General features: G+C 34.7%; 1 protein-coding gene and 1 long non-coding RNA gene across 4 annotated transcripts in view; both read left to right on the top strand.

The window, feature by feature from the left end:
- The window catches only part of LOC128240567 (excitatory amino acid transporter 2-like), a 50,195-nt gene extending 38,065 nt beyond the window's left edge, over window positions 1–12,130 (top strand). For all 3 annotated transcript variants that reach the window (XM_052957256.1, XM_052957257.1, XM_052957258.1), the window contains 5 exons: window positions 936–1,062; window positions 1,986–2,219; window positions 3,624–3,818; window positions 6,165–6,299; window positions 6,577–12,130. In XM_052957256.1, the coding sequence (XP_052813216.1) occupies window positions 936–1,062; window positions 1,986–2,219; window positions 3,624–3,818; window positions 6,165–6,299; window positions 6,577–6,790 (905 nt within the window). In that variant the 3' untranslated portion in view covers window positions 6,791–12,130. The remainder of the gene's footprint in view (window positions 1–935; window positions 1,063–1,985; window positions 2,220–3,623; window positions 3,819–6,164; window positions 6,300–6,576) is intronic.
- A 1,506-nt stretch (window positions 12,131–13,636) lies between these two features.
- Window positions 13,637–15,961, top strand: LOC128241868 (uncharacterized). The gene is made up of 2 exons (XR_008262495.1): window positions 13,637–14,710; window positions 15,179–15,961. It is a non-coding gene; the product is annotated as an uncharacterized LOC128241868 (long non-coding RNA).
- Window positions 15,962–16,192: the final 231 nt, after the last annotated feature.

The following is a 16,192-nucleotide window of genomic DNA, read 5'->3' as shown; positions in this document are numbered from 1 at the left end:
GTTGTGCCGATGCATCGGGCTTCATTTTGATTTTCCTGGATATCTAATCTAATCTGCTAGTCTATCAGAATTTTAGTTAACATGATATTTTTGACACCATAATGTTAATTAGTTTTGTGGGGGGGGGGGGGGCAAATCAAACCTGCCACCCCTGGATGGGCATTCAAGTGTGTTTCCATTTGACCAAGGATCCGCCACTAAATATTAAACTTATTAGTTCCATGACTTGTGGGGTGGGGGGGGAGTTCAATCCTGGCCTTAACTGGATCTATGAACAATGCAGCTAATCGGATTGCTCGCTAAAAATAACTTATCTATAGAGTGAATGGAGTCAATGATGTATGACCAGTTGCATATTGAATACCACCCTTGGTCTGTATAACACAATTGGAAGCACTCTAATGTGTTATAGTGGCTATCATGTCTGGCAAATCAAATCCAAACGTATTTGGATGTTATCCAAAAAGCAGTTCAGACTGAATTCCAAAAAATATTTTTTTTTATAAATAATGAAAAACTTCATTAAGAGGAGATAATTGATATTCTAAATTAATACTGTCTGAAGAGTGTCCCCCTTAAGTATTAATATATTGCCCCTAAATAAGGGGCTAGTCATGACAGTCTAAAATGGGAGACATAATTATATGTAAACCACAGTTAGTGAAAATGACATTTATTCAATGTAAAACCTATACTAAACATGAGTTTGACTTAAAAGGACATTTTTTGAATGTCAAAATTATTTACTGAACACAAGTTTGACATCCTCGTAACATATAATTCACATATAATTCACGGCTAGCATACTAGGTGTCGATTTACCGCCAACATTAGTGTACAAACAATCCAAATTTATAAGGTAATTTAATGGAATACAGCAAGGCAGGTTAAATTCAAATCACCAAATTAAAAAGAAATCTCCAATTACATTTCAGGTTTAATCTGTTTCTGCGTTGGGTTTTCCATCTACCTGAGCAAGATGGGAGCGGAGGGTCAGCCAATGATCAACTTCTTTAACATTCTCAACGACATCGTCATGAAACTTATCATGCTGGTCATGTGGTAAGAAAAAATGATAATATCACACACTGAACATTTTCATTCTCAAATAAAAGCTGATTTGAGTATTCTGGGATGGTATTCAATATTGGTCTTAATTGGATCTTAGAATGCTGTAGCTAATCAGATTACTTGTTAATACTGTCCAATAGAGTGAATGAAGTCAATGAAATATGACCATAAGATTAACTTAAGTTGCATATTGAATACCACCCTAGGACGTCATTTGGGCCAAAAATACCAGATTGAATATTAATAAAAGGATATTTATTGATTGATTGAGTTAAACAATACATATAAATATTTCACTTCCAATTAAATGTATGTAAACTTCTTAATCCCATTTACTAGCTCTGCATGAACACCTTATTTTGAGAAATGTAAAAGGATTGATAAAAAGAAGTATAATTTGATAAGACATACGAGAACTTTCACTACCCCCTAAGATTATACTACTGCAGGTAAAAAAAAATTTGTCAAAAACTAGCATGAAAATGATATCGTTCTGTATAACACATTGAATCTTGATTACTGATGTATCACATTGCTTACGACACGTAGCTTTTAAAGTTTTTCGTGTATTTTTTCCAATTTGAAAATTTATTTAGTTTGTTTGCCACATAAATCCCAGTTCATTTTAAAAAAAAGCATTGGTATATTTATCTGTACTAATCATGTGACTTCCACATGCTAAATGTACACACTATTAACTGGGAAACCATTATGCGCTTCTTTTAAACGGGTCAATTCAGCTGAGACAGCGACAATCTATGATCTTAATCGTGTAAAATGATATATCATTGGCCTCATACTAGCTTGTATTGACAAGTCGAGTCTTGTTTTCAGGAAATACTGTATTTGCCAATTTTTTAACCATCTGGTGTCTAGTCCCTTTAAAAAATTAAACACATGTGTATTCCTTATAGGTATTCCCCTGTGGGTATCATGTTCCTTATCTGCGGAAAGATTCTGGAGCTCGAGGACATCGGAGCGGTGGCCGCACGCCTGGGACTCTACATTGTCACTGTTGTATCGGGCCTCGTGGTTCATGCCTGCGTCTCGCTCCCACTCACCTACTTCATCATCTGCAGGAAAAACCCACTCAAGCTGTTCCAAGCTGTGTTTCAGGCTTGGATTACTGCCCTTGCTACAGCATCTAGGTATTGGTGGGGTCTTGTTTGTTTTAATAATAATATTAATTCTGGTTGCAGTGTTTGTATACCACGTGATAAATTACGTCATAAATGCTACGTCAGAAGGCAACATTTCTTTTTCAAACGAAGACTTTAAACAAAGATAATTTTATTATTTCTTCACCATTTTAAATGAAACATAGCGAAATATTTCGGTCCGACGTAGCATTAATATGGCGCAACTTATCACATGGTGTACACGCACTGGATTTGAATGATACTTAATATCTCAGATTAAAATATTATGCCATGATAATTAATTGCATGGTTATATTAATATGCCCACCACTTGGTGATGGGGGCTGTATAGGAATCACTTTGTCCCATATGTACGTCCGTCAGTAGGTGGGTCCGTCCATCTGTCCTGGGACATCGGGACAACTGTATTTTCCTCCATGAGTGCATATATTTATGAGGTATTGACTTCAAACTTCATACACATACTGACAGTGTTGATGAGAAGTGCTGTGCAAAAGAAACACTATTTGTGTATGGTATTTTTAGAGTTACAACTTATTGCCCTTCGATTATTTTAATACTGTTTCTTTTTACTTCTTTCCATTACTTTTTTTGTTTTTGAGGTCAACTTAATAAAAAAACTGCTATGCTGTATAAACTACAACGAAAATTTCATGCCTTATTTCACAGATGTTATAGTTCTAATTTTTATATGATAGAGCTTAGAACCATTAACTTAATTGATGCATTCTGGCCGACATCAAAGATCATTCATCAAGCATAGATAACTCTCAGTGATACGGGTACTTTAAATTACAATGAGGATGGAGATGTTGGGATATTAATAACATCCAGTGATAGCTGAAGTTTTTAATATTTTTTTTTATTTTTTTTATTTTTTCTCCGTGATCATTACTATTTTCAAATAAGATATTATTTACTTAAAGTTTCATGTAAATAAAAGAATGTTAACATATTACCACAGTACAAGTACACCAAAAATTGATTTCTGAAAATGTGCTTTGACACATTGAAGCCTCAATCACATAGACATTGGGAGAGTCTAGTAGTTTTGACTGCTGGACATGCACCATGCTGCCTAAAGTAATGGTCGCAATCAGAATTATTTTTTTTCAATTGAGAAAGTTATTTCAAAAACTGTAGTTTATTGCTGTTTTAAGGGTATTAAAGGTAATTTTTTCAAAATACTTAAGCTTGAAGGATGACCTAATAGATGTCCAAGGTGCCCTTTCAGGAGGGTGTAATAAATAACGTGTTACGAATGTGCCCTTTTTTAAGAAAAAAATACCATGTTCACTTTGTCAATCCTGGAGAAAACACTCAAGACTGTTCACTATGCATAGAAACTCCAGTCACTTAAATTATAATATACAATGTTTTCCATTTCCCTAGCTCGGCAACACTGCCAGTGACATTCAAGTGTCTTGAAGACAACATGAATATTGACAAGCGTGTCACACGATTTGTTCTGCCAGTAGGAGCCACAATCAACATGGACGGGACAGCCCTTTACGAGGCAGTTGCCCCGATCTTCATCGCTCAGATGAACGGCATTGAACTCTCCTTCGGGCAAATACTCACTGTCAGGTATGTAGGCCAGGGATATGTGGACTACCAATACTACCATAAAACATTGTGTATAGGACCCTATTTTATTGAATCATAATAATGGCAAGGGTTATTAAGTAGTACAGCACATGTACCTAAATGATAAAATATATTGAAACAACAATGGTACAAAGCACATAAATAGTTAATTGCAGTGCTGCATTAAATAATAAATAAACAACATTTTAAATCAGTCATCCCAATGTCAAAAGCCTAATACTATATATTACAAAACGCAGGCATTTTATTTATGGGAATTCTGGGGGAAAAAGTTTGTCTCATACACAATGATTCATGGTAATTTGTGTTTTTGTCTTGGATTTCTTTTTTATTACTTAATTGGCCCAAATTTTCAGAACTTTGATAAAGTTAACAACATGATTAACGACATCGTTGTTAACTTATAGACATCAAAGAGTTGTACAGCTGTCTTAAAGATTGTTTCCACTACTGCATATAATAAGTTTATCCATTCAACTTACAGAGCAGTAACGATTTGAAAGTTAACAAAGATAAGTTTAACAATGTTGTTAACTTTAGCATTGTTCTGAACAATCAGCCCAATGTTTAAGCGTGATGAAGTGGAAAATACACTGCTTTAATTTTAAGGCTTTAAGAATGAAGAAGTGTTATTTGTTTGAACACATTCAACACAAGAATACTAATTTTTATCTATTTAGGTATTTAAACGATACAAAATGTAGTTTAATTTTGTGTACAGTAAATACAGGCAAAATGTATATCTGCTACAACCTTCCATTGCATGTTTTAAGCCTGATACTTAGGGAATAAGATGTTCGTTGGTGATCTGTGGGTTGGTATCAAATCCATTTCTTTGCCTTAAGTCATAAAGTTCATCTTGATGCAAGCAACAAGAAGTGATAGCTTCCCAGTGATGAACTGACTAACATATTATAAAAAAAAATGCTTATCCCTTTATGTATGTTTCTTAATAAAAAAAAATTAATTCCCTTTACAAAAGCATTTAATTTTGATGACAAACGTAATATTTCTTTCTTTCTAACATAAATGAACTATTACGTCCGTTGGTTATTATAGAAGTAGATTTGTGTATGCATACTATGCCACTTTGAGATACGTAATCTAATAACCCATTACTTATTAGTGTTTGAAAATCGGACTCCATTTGCTATCGATAATCGAATCGAATCAGACCAAGCATTTCGATTTACTATCGGACAATAATCGAAAGTTCATGATATCAGTAAGCAATACATTCTTTATACATAGTATCATCATGATCATTTAAATGGTTAAACCTGAGATCAGTACGTGTGATGCTATAGTCATGCCATTTGCAACAGTATGTAAATTTCCATAACCTTTTTCTGTCTTTTATATCTCAACGAAAACATAACAACACAACAAATACTAATAATTGCACATTAATTGCGAATTGATGCACACCCCGTCAAGTAAGTTATATTAGGGTATTATCCATGTAAAAGCATATTAAATATTTGTGAACCAGCTTAACATTCAATAAACTGCTATTTTGAACATTTCATTAGAAAATCTTAATTTCATAAAACTTTCACAAAAAAAGTAAATTAATGAATTACAAACGATACTAAAAAGGTTTTAAAAACAGAATGCATCGAGCCGGGATCACTGGTAAGACCGGACACACTACACCATAGAGACAGGTTATTGAAGAAGGTTTTAGAAAATATATAAACAAATTAAATACAGTTTGTAATTTTGGGAGAGTTCTTACGCAAAAGTGTTTACATGCACCGCATTTGTGTGTAAGAGAGTGACCTCCCATGTAAAAATGACTTCAACGAGAATTTACCGGAAACAAAAATTGACATTTACTCAACATTTACCACAACCATAAAATACGTAGTTACCGGAAGTAGCATTAGCGACATTGATTTTGGACAACCACTATCGATAGTCGCCGACATAGCATTGTCAGCGACAATTAATTGATTGTACTCGATTATTGTTTCATCACTATTACTTAGTATGCATTTTTATCAGTTTCCATATTTTGAGTTTCTATCATGCATTGTTTTAGACAGAAATTTAACAGGTATAAAATAGAAAGGTTCATTCTTATGTCAACACTTTCCTTATAGATGATTGCATCAGGGGTCGTATTCATTTACCATATTAGATCTACTTAAGTTTAACATTAGAATCCGAGTGTTTTGATTGGACTGTAAAAATAACTGGCCAATAGACCGAATGGAATCACTGAGGCATATCTAAAGATAAGGATAAAAATTATATTGAATACTGCCTCAGATATGATTATATGCTCGCTATATCTTTTGCTAATCCTGTAATGCTTTTCAGCTTGACAGCCACATGTGCAGCTATAGGCGCAGCAGCTATTCCAAGTGCGGGCCTCGTGACAATGTTGATGGTGCTAACCTCCGTCGGACTCCCTGTAGAGGATGTCAGCATTATCCTTGCTGTCGACTGGTTCCTGTGAGTAGTTTTAAAGTTTTGTAAAAGATTTGTCTCCCCTGAATTTCGTTATTGCATGTTAATAGTAAAATAACGAAACATCAATCTACTATTTTGGTTTCGTTATTCTTGCTGCTTCTTTGTTTGTCCCTCTAAATATGGTTAAAGTTATCAGTAAATCTCATATTGGGTAAATTTTCAAAGATTTGGTAACAAGTTAATGCAGGTGACATCATTATTTTGAGGGTTATGTTTCTTGTTTAAAGAGGATTGAAATAACTCCCATGTTCTATTTTAGTGACCGGCTAAGGACGAGCGTAAACGTTCTGGGAGACAGTTTTGGTGCTGCCTGTGTGGCGCACCTCAGTCGCCATGAGTTACAAGAAATAGATCGCCACCACCTGGCTGTTGAGATGGAAGAAATTGATGGGAGCATGAAGGCAAATGGTGGAGATAATGTTACGTCACAGGGCGCAGATGGTGGGGAACTTTATCCTGATCCCAATGCTTGAGGATTTTGATCGAATTGACCTTTATCCTAATCTGAGAGTGTGAGGACTTTGTTCGAATTATAATTAACTGTCATTGTGCTAAGAATACATTAGGCCACAATTAATCAAATGGTTTGTTTGGTTTCCGTATCCATGACCTGAATTTTTTATTAGCATCGCAAGTGGTCATTTTTAGCTCTAATAGCCAAAGGCCAGAAGAGCTTATGCCATGGCGCGGTGTCCGTCATCCGTGCATGTGTCTGTAAACAATTGCTTGTGAATGGGGGTAAAGTCTTAATAGTTTTAATAGTATCTTAATCAAATTTGTACAATAGTTAGATAGCCATGAGAGCTTGGTTCCTTTCTTAAATCAGGCAGGTAGGCCCATGCATTACTGGATTATATCTCACGAAATTATCAGAATTGCTATTGTATCAAATTAAAAAATTACAGTCTAAGGGACACAACCTGTATTCAGTCACTTTAGTTGGTTTTATCTTTTTTTTTACTTCCTTCGCTTCGTTAAAGACTTACGAGAGACAACCTGTAAAGACTGTGTGTGGTTGGTTCTCTTCCTTCCCTTTGTGAACTATCAGTATGTTGTCTCTTTCTCATACATACATACTCTAGATTGAAAATGACCATAAGAGCCATGCAAGCAGAGCATGGGGCCCTCATGGGCCTCTTGTTTATTTTATTCTCATAACCGAATTTAGGAGTATAGATGTAAAGAAACAAAACAAAGAAAACACCTAAGCAACCCAACAATACATAAAACTGTGTTTAGGGTAACGCCAAACAAGCTATTTATTAACTGTGGCCTAAATTAACGCTTTTTATGTGCATTGTTTACATGATTTTTTCATGTAAAACAATTATAACTCTGTGAAATTAGTCACTGTTGGTGTTATGTATGTACATGTACCATTAATGGAACTTCATTAACTGAGCGACTTCAAATGCAAAATAGACTTAAAGCATTAAGATTTGATAGTTGTAACACATTTACGTTTTCAAAAAGAAAAAAATGAGAGATTCAGACCCATGTTAGAAAATGAAGATATATATAGATATAAACAAATGTTTAGCTTAACTTTGTTAATTCAGTCAGGATTTGTAATAATGGTTAAGGGTTATTATCATGCGTTTACCAAAGATAAATTGGCGTGGAGTGTCACAGACCCATATATTTTGTAAATGCATACTAATAATCCTTTAACCAACTAAGTGTTATAAATTATATTTTGTCTACTGATTCGGCCTCTATTTAATGCTACGAATTGACTTGATTAAAGCTAACTGCAGATTTACCAAATAAAATGGTCCACAAATTTGAAAATACTGCATTCACATTGGAAAAAATATAATTTTGAACACTAAAAGTTTCATGGAAGAAATGTAATACAAAACCTGTATGGAAGTATATGAAAGTCAGCTTCTCTTAACAGGGATTGATATTCGGCAATGGATGAAATTTGATCATGTAAAGTCATGTAGGTGTGAGATTTCAATGTTGTACTCATTTGTTTGTGAAAACTACTTGGAGTGTTTTTTTATAGTGGTTCCAAGTGGAAATACATAGAAATAGATTAATCATGGTTGTGACCTCAGTGTTTAAAGTAGAGTTAGTTGTTTACATTTTGTTTTTACTGTGTTCTTAGTTTTATAGTTACATGTGTGGTCTTTATTCTGTTGACCAAGCTTATAAGAAATTTTCATTATTGTTTGATCACTCGACTACAAAATAAGACTGTTATTTTCTTTCTATTTAAACTACCATGAACTGTTAAAAAAATAAATTGATCCGCTGTAACTGCATTGAAGGTAAACGCTGCACTGGTTTGATTGTCCGGTTTGCGCAGTGGTTAGCGCACTTGCTTCTCACCTTGGTGACCCGGGATTGATTCCCGGCCTAGGCGCCATCTCAGTTTGGTTTGTGGTCACAGAGCTGGACAGGAAGGTTTCTTGCGGGAACTCTTGTTTCCCCTACAACACAAGACCTATGATGTAATAACTTGTTTAACAAGCATTGTAAAATAAATCGGTTTAAATTAATTAAAATTAAAGATGCACACTTCAAATTTATCCCAAATGTAATAAAAGCATGCTTGCATGTTATTTATGACAATCAATTTGTCAGTGCGGGACTCAACAGACTGATTCAAAACAAGTCATGAATGTCTTTACTTCAAACCATGGTTGACATTCAATTACATGTACAATGATGCCAATAAAATGATTGACTGCTGCCGTGTTTCATTCGCAGATAATGCAATCACAAAATAACTTCAAGCCTGTGTTTAAACTGATGTGTTTATATGATTTGGGTTGGACATGAGCACAATAAACGCTGTTATTAATCGGTCATTGATCTTATTATTATAAACAACTTTTTATTTAATAGCTTTGTCCATAGAATAAAGTCCTGTGCTGTATGTCCAGTAATTGTAAATGCTCAGATAAATTAAAATCATTCCAATGAGTATAGCACTTTTTCAAATATTCAAGGGAAACAAACTATGAAAATATTTAACCAGTCTTTTTTTAATAAATTAAAATGTATGTGTATGCATTTATTTAATAACATCAGAAATGAAAGTAATTTTAAACATGCTCTTTATAATGGTAGATACATGTACAAAAATATATTGGGTCTTTTAAAAGGCTTTTGATGATGGTATTAAAAGTATTTTCAATACTCATTGTAAATTTTTGTATATATTCAATTTAAAAATTATTGATTATGTAGAAAAACATGTACATCGAAAACTATTTTAATAGAAATACTTTGTAGGCATTTTAAACTTGTTATTTTGTATGATTTTATACGGTTGTTGTGCATATTCCATGTATACATTTCCCATTTTTATAAAAATTTCATCACCATTTATTAAGTACTACAGTCAAAACTCGTTGGCTTGATTTCCCTAAGCTTGATTTCCTCGTAAGCTCAAACTGGATGTGAGGACTGATTTTGTTTCATTCTTTGTAAGCATTCCTGCTTGGCTGGATATTCGCGAGGCTCGAAGTATTTTGGTTGATCCCTTTGATATCGAGCCAACAAGTTTCGACTGTAGTTTCATAGAGTTAAATCAGTATTGAGAACACTGTGACATCTTGGATTTGTTGTATTGTCGGTGACTGCAACATACGGATGCTTAGTGTTTAGGCTCATGTCTCTGATAATGGGATGACATGACGGAGTCACAATTAATTATTTAGAATGGCTCTGGCAACCAAAAGTCCATGAATTAGATTACAGAACTGCCAAATTTTCATTAAGTCATTAATCAGTTTTACTAAGTGAGTTATTTAGAAGCTCACATGTGTGTTCTGACTAGTTTAAAGGCATTTGTATGGCATATCGCACTGAACACTAAGAAAGTGAACATTTATTTTGGTCGTCTAAACAATTAGTCGGCATTGGGCTGCGCCTGGCTTGCTGACTTAACCATTTAGAAGACTGAAGATAAACACTTTCTATTGCTTACCTGTTCTAAAATGAGTATTGTTTTTTTCTAGTATCTATTGTGTACATTGTTGATGTGTTTACTTTGTATGGTTATGTTTGTATGATGACTTTAGTACCTCCTAGTGGACCTTATTCTCGAATACCACTTTTTGCCACGCTAGACACTGCATCGTTTCAGCTGGATACTGGTATATCTGCTCCGTTTCAAACAAATAAAATCCAAGTTTCGAACTATCCAGTCGTTGTTGAGATTTTAGTGCAAAAATCGGCTAAAAACGGTATCCCCCACAAAGGATTATTCTACACTTAGTTGATTGCAGAATGAAACAAATACTGGTTAATCTCTGGTCATGGTTTTAACAATATTCCGGCCTTAAGTCTTCGGAATGATTGCTTAAACTATACTCTAATCCAGAAATTCTACCTCTGATATTTTACTGTAACAAAAGTACATAAAATTCATCTTTTGACACATTTTGGACTACCAATCATTTTTAAAGTTAGGAGTCATATTTATGTAAATAACACCAAAATAAAAATAAAACTGTCAGCATTCATATAGTCATAGTAACGTATGTAAAATATACTGTATGTATATGTAACTTTGGTTAAAGCATTTTTACCCATCACACTATATTAGTTAGTAATTGTTTTTAATTATCTTTTCTTTAGTATAATTATGTAAATATGTAATAGCTGTATATATCTTACCATTTACACATTACAATGTCATGTATGTCCCCCGTTCCTTTGTGTTTATTTCACACAAATCATTAAAGATTTTAAAAGCCATTATTCAATTATTTTTTTATGAAATTCATTACTGGCATATTTATTTTTAATATTGTTTTAAATTTTTACAATAATTTTTTCAATTTTGCATATTGAGCAATTTTATCCTTAACAGCAAAATGTAGTGGGTTCTGCTTTAGTTAGAATGGTATTTTTATTTTTAAAGTTGTAAGTTTCGGGTATGCATTCAACAAGACCTTAAATTGTAATATCTACAAATGTATAGCCAAATGCTTACATTTTTGGATCATTTCCTTAAGCGAAAGGACTTAAAGTGGGAAATCCACATCTCCAAATTTTTTCAAAGCAAAGATCCTTATAATAGATTCCTGTCGCATGATTGTCAAATATCAAATTTTGGCGCCAAGCTTTAACACTTTGTAACAAGACTTTGAATTGCTGTTACTTTTTTTACTTAATATATTTTGAAAAATCTGAAAACTTTTTTATGGTTTAAGAACATATTTGTGGAGAACTAGTTGAAAATGTTTAATATTACCACCGAACAGACAATTTCTCTCCCATTAAGTGTACTTCAGTTGTTGTTTTCCTGTACTTTATGGATTTCAATGTTTGATGGGTTTTTTCCTTATACATATTTTCTTATATCATTTTATGAATTAAATAACGATTGGAAAACTGTTCAAAACAGTGAAATTTTGTACATTAAATTAATGAACATTTTAATAAATAAATCATGAGAAGCAAAAAACAACAGCCTAAAAAAATATTTTGCCACATTTTAAACCAATCAATTGAATGTTAATTGCTTGCATTTAGATGTAATTTTTTCAGCTGTTCATAATTGAATTACTCTTCCACCAACGATGGATCTGCCTGCTTATAATTTATTTGTCATTCATTTTGTTAAAATTTTTCTTCATTTCATTAGATCCAGGTACTCCCGAGCAGGTCAGAGAAATCTGAGACTTATACAAGGCACTGTAGAATATCACTGATTTTCTTAAAGGCTTTTGCAGGATTGAAATACATTTTTCTCATCAATTGAATGTTGTATGTATTCATGTACTGTACTGTAATGACAATAACTTGTTATACAATGTACAAATAGTTAATAAAATGGTGATTTTCAAGTGGAGCTCTTCTCGTTTTTTATTGGCAGTTTCCACAGTCCGACAGTTTTTAAGCCCAACAGTTGTTGTTTTTTGAAGAAATAGAGTGGAGCTGTCATCGACACTGCAAAAGCTGATTTGTCCTTGACAATAACGGGGAAACCTTTTCTATGCTCCTGTAGGAGGGCGGTTGGCATATTAAAATTGCACTGTCAGCCCTTCGCGTACATCAGTCAGTTTTTCTGTGTCTGGGCTGTTCCTGTCATGTAAGGCGGTAATTTAAAATTACTTTGCACATGTGTGCAATACATAAAGACAAAAGACCCACATCAATACCTCAAAGGTCAAGGCCATTCTTGCAATGTTGATCATTATGAAACCGGCGCTGCTAAAATGCACATTCAGTATACTTAGTAGTTGGTCGTGTCCGAGACTTTAAAATAAATTGTTGGGTACATGAATGCAATGTCACACATGCAAGACCCTGTCTGTAACCTTGCCATGCTGAGGGATTTAAAAAAATACTCTTGGCACATGAGCTGGTACGTAAGGACGCCATGTGGCATGCAAGACACATGTCCCTTCCTTAAAGATCAAGGCCACGCTTACATGCTTATCATTATGGAATGCTGCATATATTGTATCGTTGGTAGTGTCAAGGTAGTATCTTTGTCATGAACAAAGAAAATTTAAAATTGCTTGGCACAAGTGTTTGATAAACAAAGGTCATGTGACTCGTGCAAGACCGACGGTCATACCTAAAAGTTGAAGGTCACACTTACTTAGCACATGTGTTTGGTACAAGACCCATTCATTATCTTTTACCGCATCTCTCCTCCTCACTTACCCAACCATCTTTGGAGCCGGCATATGCTTATAATTTATGATAGTTTTTCCTGATTTATTACTGATATAGTAATAATAAATTGCATAATCCATTGTACATGATGACCCTTAGGGGGCTTTTGTCACTTTAAATTATTGTTACAGCTCTTATTCAAGATATCCTTTAATATAACAACTGCTTTTACATAAATACAATGTACATGATACCACTCTTGCTATACTACGCTCATATGTACATATATTAAGAAGAAAAATGGATGCAAGATTATAATTATATACATTCAGTGTTAAACTAAACGTATGCACTTAGCAAAGAGAGCGAGCACAGAAGGGCTGGGTTCATTTTAATACAATTGCAAATACAATATTAATGGTAAGCAGGCGCGTACCCAGGCATACGCCAGTACGCCAATGCGTACACTTCGTCAGAAAAAAAGCGAAAAAATAAAAGTTCCAAAAATGCAATAAAAAGTAAAGGCTTGGGGTGGTATAAGAAATAATTACGTCAGAATTTTATCGTTTGTTGGTTTTTATAGTGTAATACCTAAATTCCGCAAAAAAGGTGATCACGATGTAGATCTCAACTTAAGTTATACACGCGTTATTTTCCCATAACCTGCCAAATCGGTGTGGATCCTGTTGACCTCCTGGTAAATGATCTGAATGATGTTTACAAGGCGGGACTTTTAAAAATGACTGAACAGACATTTAATCCGCCTTACGGTGATATTTTCGGGCAAAAACTAGACGACAGTGAGAAGAAAGAGCTATTAACCGCAACTTGGAACAACGTTCACCGGTATAAGTTCCCTTCAAGGTCAGTACTATATAATGTTATGATATATCTTGCATGGTTTATTAAAACATCCTTATCGAAATTCTTCTCTTAGCTTATCCACAACCGTTTGTTTACTATCTCGGCTCGAGGAGTAGATTCGTCATTGCAGAGTCATCGTTGCACCGCCTTTCTGTGCCGTCTGGTCTTGATCTGATTGGGTGGCTGTTTGTTTTGCATGTGGTGTGCCCTGCAAGACCTTCAATCTACTTTTGATATGCCCTTTTATCACATAAATACTCTTTATCTTCGATTTGAGAACAATTCACGGAACATGTGTGATAACAAAAAACGAAGTGAATTCGTACGCACCGCATTTCATACACAAAACTGTTTAGGTAATAACAATAATCCGTCACTCGTTTTCTTTTGAGATCCAGATTTCTTAAGTTCGTCTCGAGAAAGACATTTATTAACCTCGCAAATTGTCTCGGTTAATAGCTGTTAATTTCAAGACCCATTTAAGAAATGTTGATCTCCAAAGAAAACCCATGACGGATCGTATATTTCTCAAATAGTTTTAATAAGCATTTACACAGCTTCTGACACAAGGTGTCATTTTGTTCATCTAGTAGATATTCAGGGCTGCCATTTTCTACACCTATTAAATATGCGTTTACGGTTGTTTTTGTGTAGTACATCCTGTATATATTTCTGTTTAGGCTAAACGTAACGATGCCGACGTATGGGATGCGCTTTATGACAAGTCAGTATCAACTGCACACGACGTCGATGTAGAGCCGTCGGTCCCACGGCGATTTGGACGTCAAGTTCACAGACCGAACGCCCCAGCAAAGACCATTTCCCAGTACTGGAAGACAAACATTTACCTGCCGTTCGTAGATCATTTGCTTGTTGATCTAGACGCACGGCTGTTGAAAGGCAATGGACGGTACAAGGCACAGTATCTGCTGCCTCCAAAGGTAGTGTAATCAAGGAATAAAACGAATAGTTTGTGCTGCAATGCATCAATCATAAAACTACATTGGTAATACCATGTAGGTTTTAACCCGTGCACTGCCTTACCCCGAGTATCGTTATATATTCAAACAACTTAGATCCGAATGGCGTCTCATTTGGATCCAAGTTGTTTGATATTTTCACAATGATATTACCAAAAGGTCGAGGGAGTGTGAGAAAACAAAATCGGAAGTTGAAAAAAATATCGCGCATGTCCACGACTTGCCTGCCAGTGAACGGGTTAATATCTGAATACATTTACATGCGCATGCATTAAAGATATTAAAATTAAATAATTATTGATCGTTTCCACAATAATAAGAAAATCCTAATGAAACAAATGAAACCCTTTAATCTAAAAAACACCGGATCATTGGACGCATATATTTAAATGGCATAAGTGCGAAAATACAATAAAGATTTATTTGCAGGTCGACGGTCTCACCCATGCCGTAACGATAGAAATATTCCAGGAGTTCATGTTAGATCTGCCAGATGACGAGCCGACTTTCGAGCGAGAGTGTCAACGTTGGACAGCGAAGTGGACTGTAACTTCACCTGCTCCCTACTCAACCCTGGAAAAAGCATTGGACGTAGCTAATGAGGCATCGTATCCTAACATAAGGATCTGCCTCATGGTTCTGTTGTGTATGCCAGTAGCAACGGCCACGACTGAGCGCTTATTTTCGACAATGCGTCGAGTCAAAACGTATTTGAGGAGTACCATGACAACTGAGCGAATGTCAGGCCTGGGTTTGATGAACATTTACAGCGAACGCAATATCAACGCCGAACATGTCTTTGACATATTTGCAAGAAAAAAGGATCGTCGCCTGGCTCTTTTATTCAGAATTTAATAACCATTGTTATGCACAGTGCCATATTTAGGGAATAGATCCGCTAAAGACAGGTTGACTGTATCTTATTCTTAGAAGGTCATTAACAAACAGTATTGAAGATAATTAATGACAGCTGGTGGCTTAATGCCAAAAGAAACTATTCTAGAACGCTCTTATAAAAGCGTTCTTCATTAATTGAACACCTTTTTCAAAGACCACACTGTCCTAGTTTTTGGTTTTGACTGGTCGCTTAAAACTGGTTTGACTGTATTTCTTCCTAATATCCTACCGATAACTATTATGTAACATGTTGTTGAAGTCTAGGTAATATATTGCATTCGCTTCTTCAGTTTAAGATTTTTTTTAACTTTTTTGCTTTTAATTTTAGTCCAATCAAAATACTCATACTTAACAATTAAGAAAAACATAATCTTAAGAAGCTACTGGAATATGCGCTTATCAGAAGCACGGTGGAGAACCCACGTAACTTATTTGGTAAAGTGCACGGCAACAAATGTCAACAAGTCCCGATTCAGGTAAGGTTTTTAAAGATAACTTTCTTTATATTTGGAGAAATTTTGAGGAATAAAGACCATAAACCCCGCA

The sequence above is a fragment of the Mya arenaria genome, chromosome 7, assembly GCF_026914265.1.
Source record: "Mya arenaria isolate MELC-2E11 chromosome 7, ASM2691426v1".
NCBI classification, from domain to species: Eukaryota; Metazoa; Mollusca; class Bivalvia; order Myida; family Myidae; genus Mya; species Mya arenaria.
The sequence above is the reverse complement of the archived record's forward strand: the minus strand, read 5'-3'. Positions and strand labels throughout refer to the sequence as shown.